Source organism: Thamnophis elegans, chromosome 2 (assembly GCF_009769535.1).
Source record: "Thamnophis elegans isolate rThaEle1 chromosome 2, rThaEle1.pri, whole genome shotgun sequence".
NCBI classification, from domain to species: Eukaryota; Metazoa; Chordata; class Lepidosauria; order Squamata; family Colubridae; genus Thamnophis; species Thamnophis elegans.
Window position 1 is genome coordinate 152,393,517 of NC_045542.1, and position 13,264 is coordinate 152,406,780.

Below are 13,264 nucleotides of genomic sequence, written 5' to 3' on the forward strand. Positions count from 1 at the left end.
AAGAATTTTTAAGTTCTGTATATTTCAGATTGTATAAAATAAAAACCATGAATCTGAAAATTATTTCAAATACCAAGGTAAATTGAGATGATAGGGACAATGGAATATATCTCTGCTAATTAATATAAATGTAAAAAAAATAGAGTAAATGGAAGAATGAGAACATTCAAGACATGTAAATGTAGAAAATAGTCAACATGTTCTTGGTTGCCAGGAAGGAAAGAACATCCCATTCTAAAGCTATTTGAAAGGATAGAAAAATAGAGATGCAGTGAATTGTGTTGATGTAGAACACTTTTAATTATATTTTCTATTCTCTTTCTCCTCCCTTTCTTCTTTCAGGCATGTAGTTTTTTGGGGTTTATTGTTTCTTAGTCCTTTTCTGTGTTCTATACAATCCTGCCTATTCAAAAGGAAATAGTACATTGATTTGTTTTTTTTGTCTGCTTGAACCACACACACACACAACAAAGAATCTGCTATTTCAAACAACAATGGCTGGGAAGGCGTCTTCAGCATGAATTCCCATTTTATACTGATGGAAGAAATGTCCTTTTTAGGTTCAGTTCCAAGTGGGGGGAAAGACACTGGAAACATGGAGGCTGCTTGGAAAGATGGTTTAATGGTGGATAGGATCACATGGCTTCAGCTCTTGAACAGAAAAGGGGGGCCACATGCTTTCAGATGTTGGGTGAAGAAGAAAAAGAGACAGAGATGCTGAAAGTTCCAGGTTTTATGTCCTCTCTGACTTTTGATCTTGAGCTTGTATTCTGATTGGTTGTCAGACTCCCATGGGGCCACGCAGGGGCAACTCTGTAGGCTGTGTTTTGAATCCAAGTTTGGTTGAGCATTGCTTCTTCCCAGGTGCCCTGTGTTGAGATGGGTAAAAGGGCTAATACTATCATGCCTTTATCCCATCACCCTGGATCTGAAAAGGGGGAGGTATTTGTTATGTAGAATAGACTGGTTCAGGTCTTTTAATGGTCCATTGTCAAAGGTGGGAGCTATTAAGAGTGAGTTTGCTTCCTGCCTAAACACGTTTCTCCATTTCTGATCCAGGGAGATATAATATTCTGCCTTTTCAATATTTCCCAGGATATTTCATTTCTCTAGAAGAGAGGTGGGTTTTAACTTCCTACAATACTACTCCTAATTTTCACATTTCCTTTTGGCAGATATTTATAAACAGATATACTGAGGTAATCCCAAACCCATCTCTTTAGGACTACTATATTTGGGTTAAAAAAAAACCTGGGTAACCAATAGATGGCAGCAGTGTGAAGATTTTTTTCCCCCCTTACCAATTTGCTCTTGTTTGCTACTCATCTCCTTTTGCAGCCCGGCAATAGTAGCCTATATAAAATTAAGAAAGTGATTCAGACCCACAGGAAGTTTCTAATTCCCATTCCTTTCATCTCACAATATGTTCGCTTGCTGGGAAGGGTGGAGACTGCACTTCAATACATCTGGAGGACGGAAATTTAGGGTTACAACATTACCTCGCTACTGCTTTTCTTCCCTCCCCAACCCGCCTGCTTTGTGCTTCCAGTTCTGGTTTCCTAGTCGGACTCTTAAACGCCGGACACCAAGTATGGTCATGGACAAACCATCGCTGATGTTTTAGAGAACTGCTTGAAGGTACTTCCGCCCTTACTTACCTCTTATTTATTCCATTTCCTGTATGAACGCCGGGTGCTTTTGTGTATCAACTAGAAATTTGCTAAGGTAATCTCGATTTATGGAAGAAGGGAGGGTGTATTAAAGGAAAAGGATGCTCTGGGGTGGGGTGGGAGGGAAAGGAAGGGGAAGGGGAAGAAATTAACTGCCCAGGAATCCAGAATGAGAATAAAGAAAAAGTGCATTTCAACGAGCTAAATTCAGTACAGATAATGCTGTGCTTTGAATGAGCACCCGACCTTGCAGAAAAACAACACGAACGTTTGATCGAAACTCGCTTGGGGAGGTAAGTGTGTGATAACCTTTTTGGGAATCATAATCGGATTAACACGGGGAAGGAAGGAAGGGGTGGTTTAGATCATAAACCGGGTTATCACTCGTGAGCAAGGAAGCGATTCGAATTGGACATCGGTTCGAAAGTATAATTTATTCTACTGTACTTTTTCAACCCTTTTACAAATAGGAGGGCGGGAGGGCAACCCAGAAGTTTAGGGGCTTTACTATCATTTCCCTACCGTGCCAGCTGTTTTCTCTCCGGTCCCTGTTCGCGCTGATGCACACGGTTCTGAACTGAATGAAGAGCTAGCGATGTATCATTTTAGTGTCTTCATTGTCATTGCTGGCAGTTGTCCGTGTTTTGGGTTTCTTTCCCTAATTCTTGATCTTTGGTAGTCTCTCTTTTCACATTCCTCCTTAACCTCCTTGATTTCAATCCACAGGTTCCTCTAGTTCCCCGTCATTGAGGTTCGGGACCTCAGCGTGATTCCTGATGTTTTTGAAAATGGTAGTTGTGTGCTCAAGATCCTGGAAACTGGTTGGTTTTCTTCTGCTGTTTCAGTTTAACTTGGTACTTAGTATTTGACCAGTTCGTGGCCTGTTCCACACTGGTCAACTCTTTGGTGCTATAACTGAATCCTTGTACCAATAATAGAGTCACTTCCCTCTCAGTGAGCTTCACGGTTTCATTTTATACTAAAAATGGTAGAATGATAAGAGTTGAAGATTCTGCTTCAGAGGTAGAAGAAGGGTGAGTAAAATGGAGGCATGGGGTGAAGGTGCCTGAAGAATTAAAGGCAACTCCCAAAGCAGCAGGATTTAGGATATGCTGAATGGAATGGAATTCAATTCTTTATTGGCCAGGTGTAATTGGACACATAAGGAATTTGTCTTTGGTGCATATGCTCTCAGTGTACATACAGAAAAAATAGAATAGAATACATTCATCAAGAAACACTTAGTGATAGTCATAGGTTTCATAAGCAATCAAATTATACTAGGAAACAAATAAAACAATATAAAATTTAAAGATACAAGCAACATGGTTATAGCCATAAGTGGAAAGAGATAGGTACTAGGAAAGAGATAGGTACTAGGAAGGAAGAGAATAATAATAATAATAATACAGTCTTAGTAGATAATTTGACAGTGTTGTGGGGATGTTTAGCAGAGTGATGGCATTCAGGGGAAAACTCTCCTTGTGTCTAGTTGTTCTGGTGTGCAGTGCCCTACAGCGTTGTTTTGAGGGTAGAAGTTGAAACCATTTATGTCCAGGATGTGAGGGATCTGTAGATATTTTCTCAGCCCTCTTTTTGATTCGTGCAGTGTACAGGTCCTCAATGGAAGGCAGGTTGGCAGTAATTGTTTTTTCTGCAGTTCCAATAATCCGTTGAAGAAAAAAACAACAAGGTTTTTTTCCTTTTTTTTTTTTTAAGATAGGCTTGGTTCTTAATCTGATATACCTATTTTTAAGATATGAGTTCTGACAAATGTATCTTTTTCTACTGGCAGCATTCAGCTCTGACACCAAACACCTCTTTCTATATTCTCTCCCTTATGCGTGCTGTCCCACTTTAGTTTACCTTGAAAAGATTTGTATTGCTCAACAGCAAATTATCTTGATGTATGACAGACATCCACAGACCAAAGTCTCTTGCTTAATCCAAAGATTCTCTGTCTGTCTTCTCTGATGTTGTGTCTACGCTGTGGAATATTACTCTCCAAAGGTTTGGAAGATCCTTACCCTTCTGTCTGTCTTGTTGGGTTCGAGAGCAGACAATTATGGAGGCACAGATGACAGACTCAATAATTCCTCTGTGGAACAGAATCAGCAACTCTTTGGGCAGTTTGAACTTTCTGAGTAGGTGCAGAAAGAACATTCTTTGTTGTGCTTTTTTGATGACATTTTTGATGTTAGGTGTCCACTTTCGGTCCTAAGATAAAGGGCAAGTGTCTTCTTGCAGCTGGTCCAGGAAGATCAAGGATGTTTTGATTAATTTGGGGGTTCATCAGTTCTAGGTGCCCCCCCACCCCTAATCTCTCACTCTCCTTTCTCCCATTACTGAGCCTAGAGAAGGAATTTTGGCATTTTGCATGGAGAGGTAATGGAGCTGGAGGTCTCTGCTAACCCAATGGGTTAGAACTGCTGCTTTTCATGACTTGCAGAACTATTTATTGTTATTTTGTATTTTTATAAAGTATATATTCCCCTCTGACTAGAATATCTCTGAACATTTCAGCAGAAAATATATTTCATTTTATATTTTTTATTACACACAAACACACCCACACCCACACACACAGTACCCCAAATGGGTCCTAGCCTGGTGCCAAAGCCAATAAAAATAAAAACCACCAGGCACGAAGAATGGCATTTCCAGCTTCTTTTATTGGAGGACTCCAGCAAAGGTGTTTCAGCAGCTAAAGGAGCCAAGACCTCGAACAATGCACAAGCACAAATTTTATACAGTTATGAGCAAGGAAGTTAATGCCCTAAGAATCACTCATTGGTTCCTGGATACACTTTTCTTTTGATTGGATTCTTCTACTTTACCCTCCTTCTTCATACATCACATGTCTGTGTTAATAAGCTGTCTTATCAAAAGTGCTTTACTATTATAATAAGCTAGAGGATATCAAAAGTTTATGCATCTACCTGCCTTAGCTATAGCAGCCTTCTAGGGTGTCCTTCTAACTTGTCACTTTCTTGTTGGTAGGCAGTAGTGTCCCCACCATTTGCTATACACATTGCAGCTGCAACTTTCTGCCTCAGCAATTCATTTAATAAACTTTACTAATTCCAACCTCAATCCTTCCTTCTCTTTCTCTCTCTGCCCCTCCCTCCCTCCCTTCCCCCCCTCTCTCTCACACACACACTTAAGACAGCAGACATATCTAATATTGCTGCCACTTGTTTGATGGCTTGGGCTGAGACTGAGGGATTGATATTGAATTTTCTCCAGGCTTGTTGGTGAGAGTTCTGGTGCCCGTCTGGTTCCATGGCACTGAGGTACCAGCGCCGCTTATGGCGCTATGTGGAACGCGGCCGCCGTCACAAGTTGCACAGGCTCCTGCGGCATCACAGAGACGTCTTGGACCTGGGCGAAAGGAAGGGACACAAAAACCACACACCCTTGCACCGATGCTGTGCCCTCCTGGACCGCAAAGCTGCCGCCCTTTTGCTGAAGTACGGGGCAGACCCCTCTCTCCCGGACCACCAGGGAGACACAGCTCTGCATTTGGCTGCCCGGCAAGTGGCACGTGGAGGAGATCATGGTGAGACGAACCTTTAAAACTTTGTTTTGTGGCTTAGTTAAAATACGAGGACATCTGCTTCAAAAAAATAAATAAAACAATGGAGATCTCTCATCTACTGTACTATATGGAGATAGTAGATAGGACTGTCGCATAAAGTAATATATTGTTGCAAGATAGAATAGAACCATGATGGTGAACCTATGGCAAAGGTGATGATGGTGAACCTATGGCAAAGGTAGCACACAGAGCCCTCTCTGCTGGCACAAACGCCGTTGCCCCTCGTCCGATCTCCGTGGTGTTTCTTTTGTGAGCTTCTGTTTCCTTGCAAACGATGAAAGAGAAGCTCATGAAAGAAAAAGATCTTAACTCCTGCCACGCTGCCGGTGATGGGATGCCCCACCTCCCACCTGCCAGCTGGTCTTTGGCTCTCTGCTGCGCATATGTGCATGTTCGCACCCATGCACATTCACGCATGTCTGCACATGCGCACATTCGTGCATGTATGCATGCATAAATGCATGTCTACGCATGTGCATGTTCGCGCGTTCACATGTGCACACACGCCCTTCAGTTTGTGCATGCGCATGGGCGCAGTTTGGGCTCTCAGTGTCTAAAAGGTTCGCCATCAGTGGAATAGAACAAGGGACCTTGGAGACGCCCCTTGGGGGCAAAGGATTGACGTGGGAACTATTCCTATATTTTGCTCACCTAGGTGAATAACATGAGGCCCTCAATGGAATCAATGGTAGCGGCTTCATTTGGCGCAATATTTATCCATTTGATTATTTGTTAAAGGAGTTGCACATGCATGCTTGGAAGTCATGCGTGCATGTGGGGGACGGGCACACACCACATCCCATTTTTGGGCCTAGGAGGCTTCAGGGAGGCCTGCTAAGCCCAAAACGGGCCTTTGGGAATCATGCGCGCACGCGTAGGGGTGGGGGTCGTGGAGGGACATGTGCAAGCACAGGGGTGGGGTTGGTGTCAGATGCGCGTTGCATTTTGAGTGTGGGCATGTGCAAGCATGCACATTTGGCACATGACGACAAAAAGGTTAGCCATCACTAGCACAAGCTTTCTCGATCAAAGAATTTTATTTCATTTTCATTTTCATTTTATACAATCACTTATATACTGTGCATAAAAAAAAGAAAAAAGGAAGAAAAAAAACCCAACATAACACTTCATTCCCCCATACACCCTCTCTTCTCCCCCTCCAACTTTCCTTTCACCCCTCCAGCATTCCCCTCTTCTACTTCCCTACCCCCTCAGACGTCTCCCCCTCCCTCCATTTCACCCTCCTTACATTCCCTCTCACTCCCTCTTTACTTCTCCCTTCTCTTTCCCTCTTCTCCTCACTTTGGTGTATCCATACAATTCAATTTGTTTTTTACAATAAAAGTAGAAAAAGAAAAAAGAAAAAAAAAAAAGAAAAACGAGCCACAGTACACAAGTGAATTCTTATTGTTCTAAGGATTGAAACTGTAATTCCACCCTCCCCCCTCCCCCCTATAATCCCCCCTCCCCAACCCCCTTACGGCTTCGCAGGTCCCATACCCGGCATAATTCTTTAACAAGCATTTGAGTATAATAAGGCCAGCTAACTTTAAAATTAAAAAAATAAGATAAAAGTAAAGCCAAAAAGAAAAAGGAAAAATAGTAGAAAATAAGAAATAAACAAAAAAAAAAACACCCACACTCACACACAAAAAGAAGAAAGAAACAAAAAGGGTCAATAAACCCACTACGTTAACACAGCTTCCCATTATCTGTAAATCTTAAACAATGTGACTCATTCCAAATTTCGATTATTTTGCTACTTGCAGGGTTTCAAACTGTATTAGAGCCAGGTAAGTTGATCAATTAGAATTCCCCAACTAAAAGTCTCCTTGCTTTGTCTATCTATTCAGACCTTTAATTTATCTCTTTTTTATCCAAATATCCAAACCTTTCTATAACACCATTAAACTCAAATACTTCTTTCATTTTTCATTTCCAACACCTCCCTTTCTATCCTTACCCACCTCCACATGTAAATTTTTTACCTTCCACCCTGCCTTTATCCATATCCACATATATATTTTATCCACATTCATTGCTCCTCCCATGTTTACTCCACTTTCCTGAAGATTCTCCGACCAATCTTTCTTAACCTTATATTGATATAGCAACTCAAACAAACATCAGCTTGCGTTCTAGCCCCAGGTAATCTAATTAAACTTTCGCTGCCCTTCCCTCTCCCACGCACCTCCCAACTCCGTTCGTCCCAAACCGCAACTCAAAAAGATCACAATTTCCGCTCTCCTCGCCTAAAAAAATAGTTCATGCACAATTTGAGTTAGAGTTCAGACAAAACTTCTGTACAATATGTGTCCACAATCAGCAACGCTTCTTTCAGTCTCCATGTCTCATCATCGATATGCCACTTTTCCATTTTATCCCAGACGGAAATCATAAAACTTTACAAACATCGCTTAGTCTTTATTCCTTAGTCTTCTGCCCTTCCGGAAGAGAAAAACAACACCCTCCGCCTTGTAGCCACGTGTCTCGCTGTTTGTCTTCTCCTTCTCCTTGTCTCTCCCCAGATCCGGATGAATCAGGAAGTCCCGCCTTCAGGGTCTCGTAGTAAAATTTTCGGGCTTCACAAACGGAGTTAATGCGGTGTTTTTGGTTGCCAAATGTAACTGTAATACCAGCTGGGACTTCCCATTTGTATGAAATCTGAGAGTTTCTGAGTTCTTCGGTTAAGAAAGCGTACTGTCTTCTTGTTCTTAATATTTGAAATGGTATCTCTTTAAAAACAATCAAGTCTTCCCCATCAATTCTCAACCTCTTTCCGTAGAGCCTCTGTATTATCTCATTTCTAGATTCCCTTGTAGTAAAGTATATTATTATGTCCCTCGGAAGCTGTCGCTGTTTTGCTACCCAGGAATTCTGGCGGTAAATTCTTTGAATCTGCCAATCAAAGTTAAGTCCCGGACTTCCCACCAAGCGACTGAAAGCCTCAAAGAATGTCTGTTTCAAATTCTCCTGTTGGTTTTCACGCAGTCCTCTAACTCGTATCGCAAAGGCAGTCTTGTTATAATTTATCATGACAAGTTCTTTTTGGGCAGATTCAATTTCCTGTTCTAACGTTTGAATTTTTGATATCAGATTAAGGTTAGTTTCTTCCAAAAGTTCCAATTTGTCCTCTGTTTCAGCAATATAATCTGTCATGACTGTCATTACACCGATCATATCCTGCTTTGCCTGAGCAATTTTAGCATCAAATTGATCACATAAATCCGATATCAGTTGATTAATCTCCTGTCTGAAATCATTAAGCGTTTTGAGAAGGAATTCTTGTGTTAGCAAATCTCCCGTGGAGGGTGTAGGAGACAAGGGTAGCGCCTTCATAGCAGTTTTTGGAGATATGTTATTAAGGAAGCGCTTCTGTTTAGATTTGGGAGCCATTCCAGAATAAAAATAAAAGACAAGCAATCAAGCGAGCCAAAAATCAAAGTCTGTGCTCCCCTCAGTTAATCTTTTAGCAATTAGTACGGAGAAGCCTTCAGGAGGGTAGGGTCAACTAGCTCCGTCAGATCAAACACAAAAGCTACGAGATCGCCATCTTGTGACGCAGCTAAAAAAGAAAGGGAGCCTTTTGCGAAATTGAAGCTGGTATTTTAAATAGTAATAGAAGAAATTCCTCGGGAATGGTCCCCGCCCGGATTGGCTTTTAAATAGCTTAGCTTTGTCCTGGGGGGGAGGCAATCTGCCTAGGCTGCAAAAAAGGCAGCGGCCGGAGTAAAGGCTCAGCTAATGTTGAATCTCTTCTCCATTCACAGCAAAAAAAAAGCTATGAATTACAAAGAGATCCTAACGACTGACCTCCTCCCTGCCCCTTTCTGCCAGAAAGGGGAGATATCTATAGATCTTATAAGATATACGAACCAGAGTCCTGGCAGGAGCTTTTTTTTGGCTCCCGACGGCGGCAGCTCCTCCCCTCGAAGCCACTAGCACAAGCTTTCATAGGCCGCAATCCAATTCATTAGATTCGCTGAGGGAGTAACCAAAAATTATATATCGGTAATAATTTGTGCGTCTAAAGAAGGAGTTTGTGGTTTACTAGAGTTATGCGAGTTATGCAGTTATATTATTAGTCTTTCAAGGTTTGTGAGGCACTGCGCTCAATAGTCTTAATATGCTGGTTTTGGTAAGAGAAGCCCGTTTTACTACAGAGTTTACAGTCGGTGTAGCAAACTATGAATATTCAAAACACAACTTGCTGCAATTTTCGCAGACCCCACTAAGTGGCGCTGCTCATTAACATTGATCTTTCTTCTCAGCCTATGAAGATCTGTTCGTACCTTTGCGAATCAACTGTCCATCTGCCATGAGCATCAAGAACAGAGCTGGGAAGACCCCGGGGGACCTCTTGAACACAGCAGCGGAAGAGAAATGGGTATCAGTAACCCTCCAGTAAGGGTGTCAGTAGGAAGAGATGGTAGAAACTTGAAAGGAATGAAAACTTAATGGAGAAGGTGGGGGGGGGGAGAAAAGAAAGAGAAAAAGATCCATATCATTTATTTTAATCATTATTACTTTCATGTTTCGAAATAGTATTTTAGGACCATCGATGTTGCATAAACTTCTTACGTGTTTCTTATTGATAAAGAGGGAGGGAAGGGAAAGGGAAAGGAAAGAGGGGAGAGGAAAGGAAAAGAGAGGAGAGAAGACTGGGAGAGGAGAGGAAAGGGGAGAGGAGAGAGGAAAGGAGAGGAAAGAGGGGAGAGGAGAGGGAGAGGAGAAGAGAGCGGGGAGAAGAAAGAGGGGAGAGAAGAGAGGAGAGAGGGAGAGGAGAAGAGAGGGGGAAAAGAAAGAGAGGAGAGGAAAGAGGAAAGGAAAGAGGGGAGAGGAGAGAGGGCGAGAGGAAAGGAGAGGAGAAGAGAGGGGGAGAGGAAAGAGGAAAGGAAAAAGGGGAGAGGAGAGGAAAGAGGGGAGAGGAAAGGAAAGGAGGGAGAGAGGAAAGAGGAAAGAAGGGAGAAGAAAGAAAAGGAATGGAGAGGAAAGGAGAGGAGAGAAAAGGAGAAAGGAAAGGAGAGGTGGGGGGAAGAAAGAGGAAAGGGAAGAGGGGAGAAGAAAGAAAAGGAGGGGAGACGAAAGGAAAGGAGAAGAGGAGAGGGGGAGAGGAAAGGAAAAAAGGGAGAGGAGAATAAAGAGGTGAGAAGAAAGGAGAGGAGGGGGGACAGGAGAGGAAAGGAAAAGAGAGGAGGGGGAAGAGGAAAGAGGAAAGGAAAGAGGGGAGAAGAAACAAAAGGAGGGGAGAGGAGAGGAGAAGGAGGAGAGGAAAGGAAGAAGGAAGGATCGTCAACTGTTTCTGTTTTGTTGTTTTATCTCAAACAAAGAGTGATATATTTTAATTCCCCACAGTGCCCTGAGGCAACACTTGAGGAAAATGAGGCAGAAACTGAGGCTGAGAGAGAATGGCGATGCAAACTTCTCAACGAATGTGAGGACGAGTTTCAAGAGACCCCATGGCAGCATGAAGGTAAAGCTAGACTTTCCTTAGAAGTGAAGATCTCACAGTCCCATCAGGTGGTCTACCCTGTGGAGGTCTGAGCCATGATCGCGACAGATGAGTTTGTGGAGTTGCCACTAAGAAAGGTTAGCGCAGTGGTTAGAATGCTGTATTGTAGGCTAACTCTGCCCAAAACCAGGAATTCCATCCTGACCGGCTCCAGTTTGGCTCATCCTTCCGAAGTTGATAAAATGAGGACCCAGATTGTTTGGGGGTGATATGCTGACTCTGTAAACGGCTTAGAGGGGGCTGAAAAGCGATATGTAAGTCCTATTGCTACTGCTACTTAGACCAAGTTGTCAGGACCCCTAGACTTTTTTTTAAAAAAAAATAGCAGTAGACTTATAGCAATAGCAGTAGACTTATATACCGCTTCATAGGGCTTTCAGCCCTCTCTAAGCGGTTTACAGAGAGTCAGCATATTGCCCCCAACAATCTGGGTCCTCATTTTACCCACCTCGGAAGGATGGAAGGCTGAGTCAACCCTGAGCCGGTGAGATTTGAACCGCTGAACTGCTGATCTAGCAGTAGCCTGCAGTGCTGCATTTAACCACTGCGCCACCTTGAGGGAAATAATTCCCTCAATCAGTTTGGCCAGAGATTCTGCCTAGTTTTCATTTTCTGAAGCACCCATTTTGCTGTTATTTAAACAATTTGCAGCATCAGCTGCAGTGGAGCAGTGGTAGGAGTGCAGTACTGCAGGCTTCTTCTGCTGACTGCCGGCTGACTGCAATTTGGCAGTTCAAATCTCACCAGGCTCAAGGTTGACTCAGCCTTCCATCCCTCTCAGGTGGGTAAAAGGAGGACTCAGATTGTTGGGGGCAAATATGCTGACTCTGTAAACCACTTAGAGAGGGCTGTAAAGCACTGTGAAGCGGTATATAAATTGAAGCACTATTGCTATTTTGGGCTTTGGAAGCTCCCTTGTTCTACTGTCTTAAAAAGTAAGAGAGTTGTGGCATCAGCTAGATTTGGAAGGGACCTTCACAGAGCATGATGCATCCCCTGGCTTATTTCCTCGTTCTTTTTCAGAAGATTTCTCTACTGGTCCCAACTCAGAAACGTTCGAGGAATGGACTGAACGCATACGCCGAGAATACGGGCAGAAACGTAGGCAAGAAGAGGAACAGCGTTACCGGAGGCCTAAAAAAGAAACTACAAAGCCTTCCGTTCAACTCCAGCGCTTGGAGCAAGAACACCTGGAGTACCTAAAGCGTGCCCAAGCCAAGGAGGAAGAGATTCAGGCAGGCAAGAGAAGGCGTTACGAGGAAGGATGCAGCCGTGTCTTCTCCTCCTCAGACAGTTCACATTCATTGTGTTACAAGGACATTCCCTGGCCTAGCTTGACTGGGACTCCTGAGGAAATGGCCGCGGCAGCCCTTCGTGGTGTAGATCCTTCAGACAGAGGTGCTTATCGGCGCTTCCTTCGGCGTCAGCAGGCTTTGTGGCATCCGGATAAGTTTGCACAACGTTGCGGCACACGCTTGGCCGAACAGGATCGCCGTTGGATCTTGGACACTGTCACAGCGTTGTCCCAAGCTTTCAATCGCTTGGCTGAAGCAGCCAAATAAACCTGGCTGCTTGTCGACATCAGTATTTCTCGGCCTCGGGTACTTCAAGATGCATGGACTTCGACTCCCAGAATTCCCCAGACGGCATGCCGTCTGGGGAATTCTGGGAGTCGAAGTCCATGCATCTTGAAGTACCTGAGGCTGAGAAACACTGGTCTACGTGACTAAAATGTGTTAGGATACTTGAAGAGAGAGAAGATGTCTTGTTTTCTTTGCCTTGTTTATAAACAAAAAAACCCCTATAAACTGTTGCTTTTGAAAGTCTTTGAATGGCCTAGGGCGACTTGAGTATTCTTTGTTGAGGGTAATTATGTATGAACACACACACCCCATGGTTGAGTTTCATAGATAAGCCAGATCAATATGGCTTTGTTGAAAATCATTTTAAAAATATGGCCTAATACTGGGATGGCGAACCTATGGCACGCGGAGCCATTTATCAGGGCACATGAGGCATTGGCCTGAGCAGCTGGCCAGTGCGCATGCACGTGCTGGCCAGCTGACTTCGGCCTTCTTTTGAGGCCGTTTTTCGCCCTCAAGTGCGAAAAATCGGCCCTACGGGCAAACCGAAAATCCAGGTACAGACTTCCGGTTTAGTTGTAGGACCGTTTTTCGCCCTCTGGAGTCTTCAGGGGCCTTCAGGAGGCTTCCCTGAAGGCTCTGGGGGGCAAAAACTGGCCCTACAGACAAACCAGAAGTCCAGTTTGCTCGTAGGACTGATTTTTGCCCTCCAGAGCCTTCAGGGAAGCCTCCTAAAGGCCCCTGAAGGCTCCGGAGGGCGAAAAAGGACCCTATGGACAAACCAGAAGTCACAATTCCCCAACATCTGGGTTCCCCATAGGTCCATTTTTAGCCCTCTGGAGCCTTCATGATGAATGCCCCATAGGGCAAAAACCGGCCCTACGAGCACACTGGAAATGAC

The 13,264-nt window shown here is 43.7% G+C and overlaps 1 protein-coding gene across 5 annotated transcripts; it reads left to right on the top strand.

Annotated features, from left to right (window-relative positions):
* Positions 1 to 1,660: 1,660 nt before the first annotated feature.
* On the top strand, positions 1,661 to 12,383 carry NFKBIL1 (NFKB inhibitor like 1). 5 transcript variants are annotated; one of them, XM_032208630.1, is made up of 6 exons: positions 1,661 to 1,725; positions 2,397 to 2,491; positions 4,917 to 5,229; positions 9,540 to 9,655; positions 10,624 to 10,741; positions 11,804 to 12,383. In XM_032208630.1, the coding sequence occupies exons 3-6, from the start codon at positions 4,953 to 4,955 to the stop codon at positions 12,340 to 12,342; spliced, it is 1,050 nt and encodes a 349-aa protein (XP_032064521.1). In that variant the 5' UTR covers positions 1,661 to 1,725; positions 2,397 to 2,491; positions 4,917 to 4,952; the 3' UTR covers positions 12,343 to 12,383. The 5 variants fall into 5 exon arrangements, with proteins under 5 accessions (XP_032064521.1, XP_032064525.1, XP_032064524.1 ...); XM_032208634.1 differs by having other exon boundaries at positions 11,807 to 12,383; XM_032208631.1 differs by lacking the exon at positions 1,661 to 1,725 and adding an exon at positions 1,818 to 1,963.
* The last annotated feature ends 881 nt before the right edge of the window (positions 12,384 to 13,264 follow it).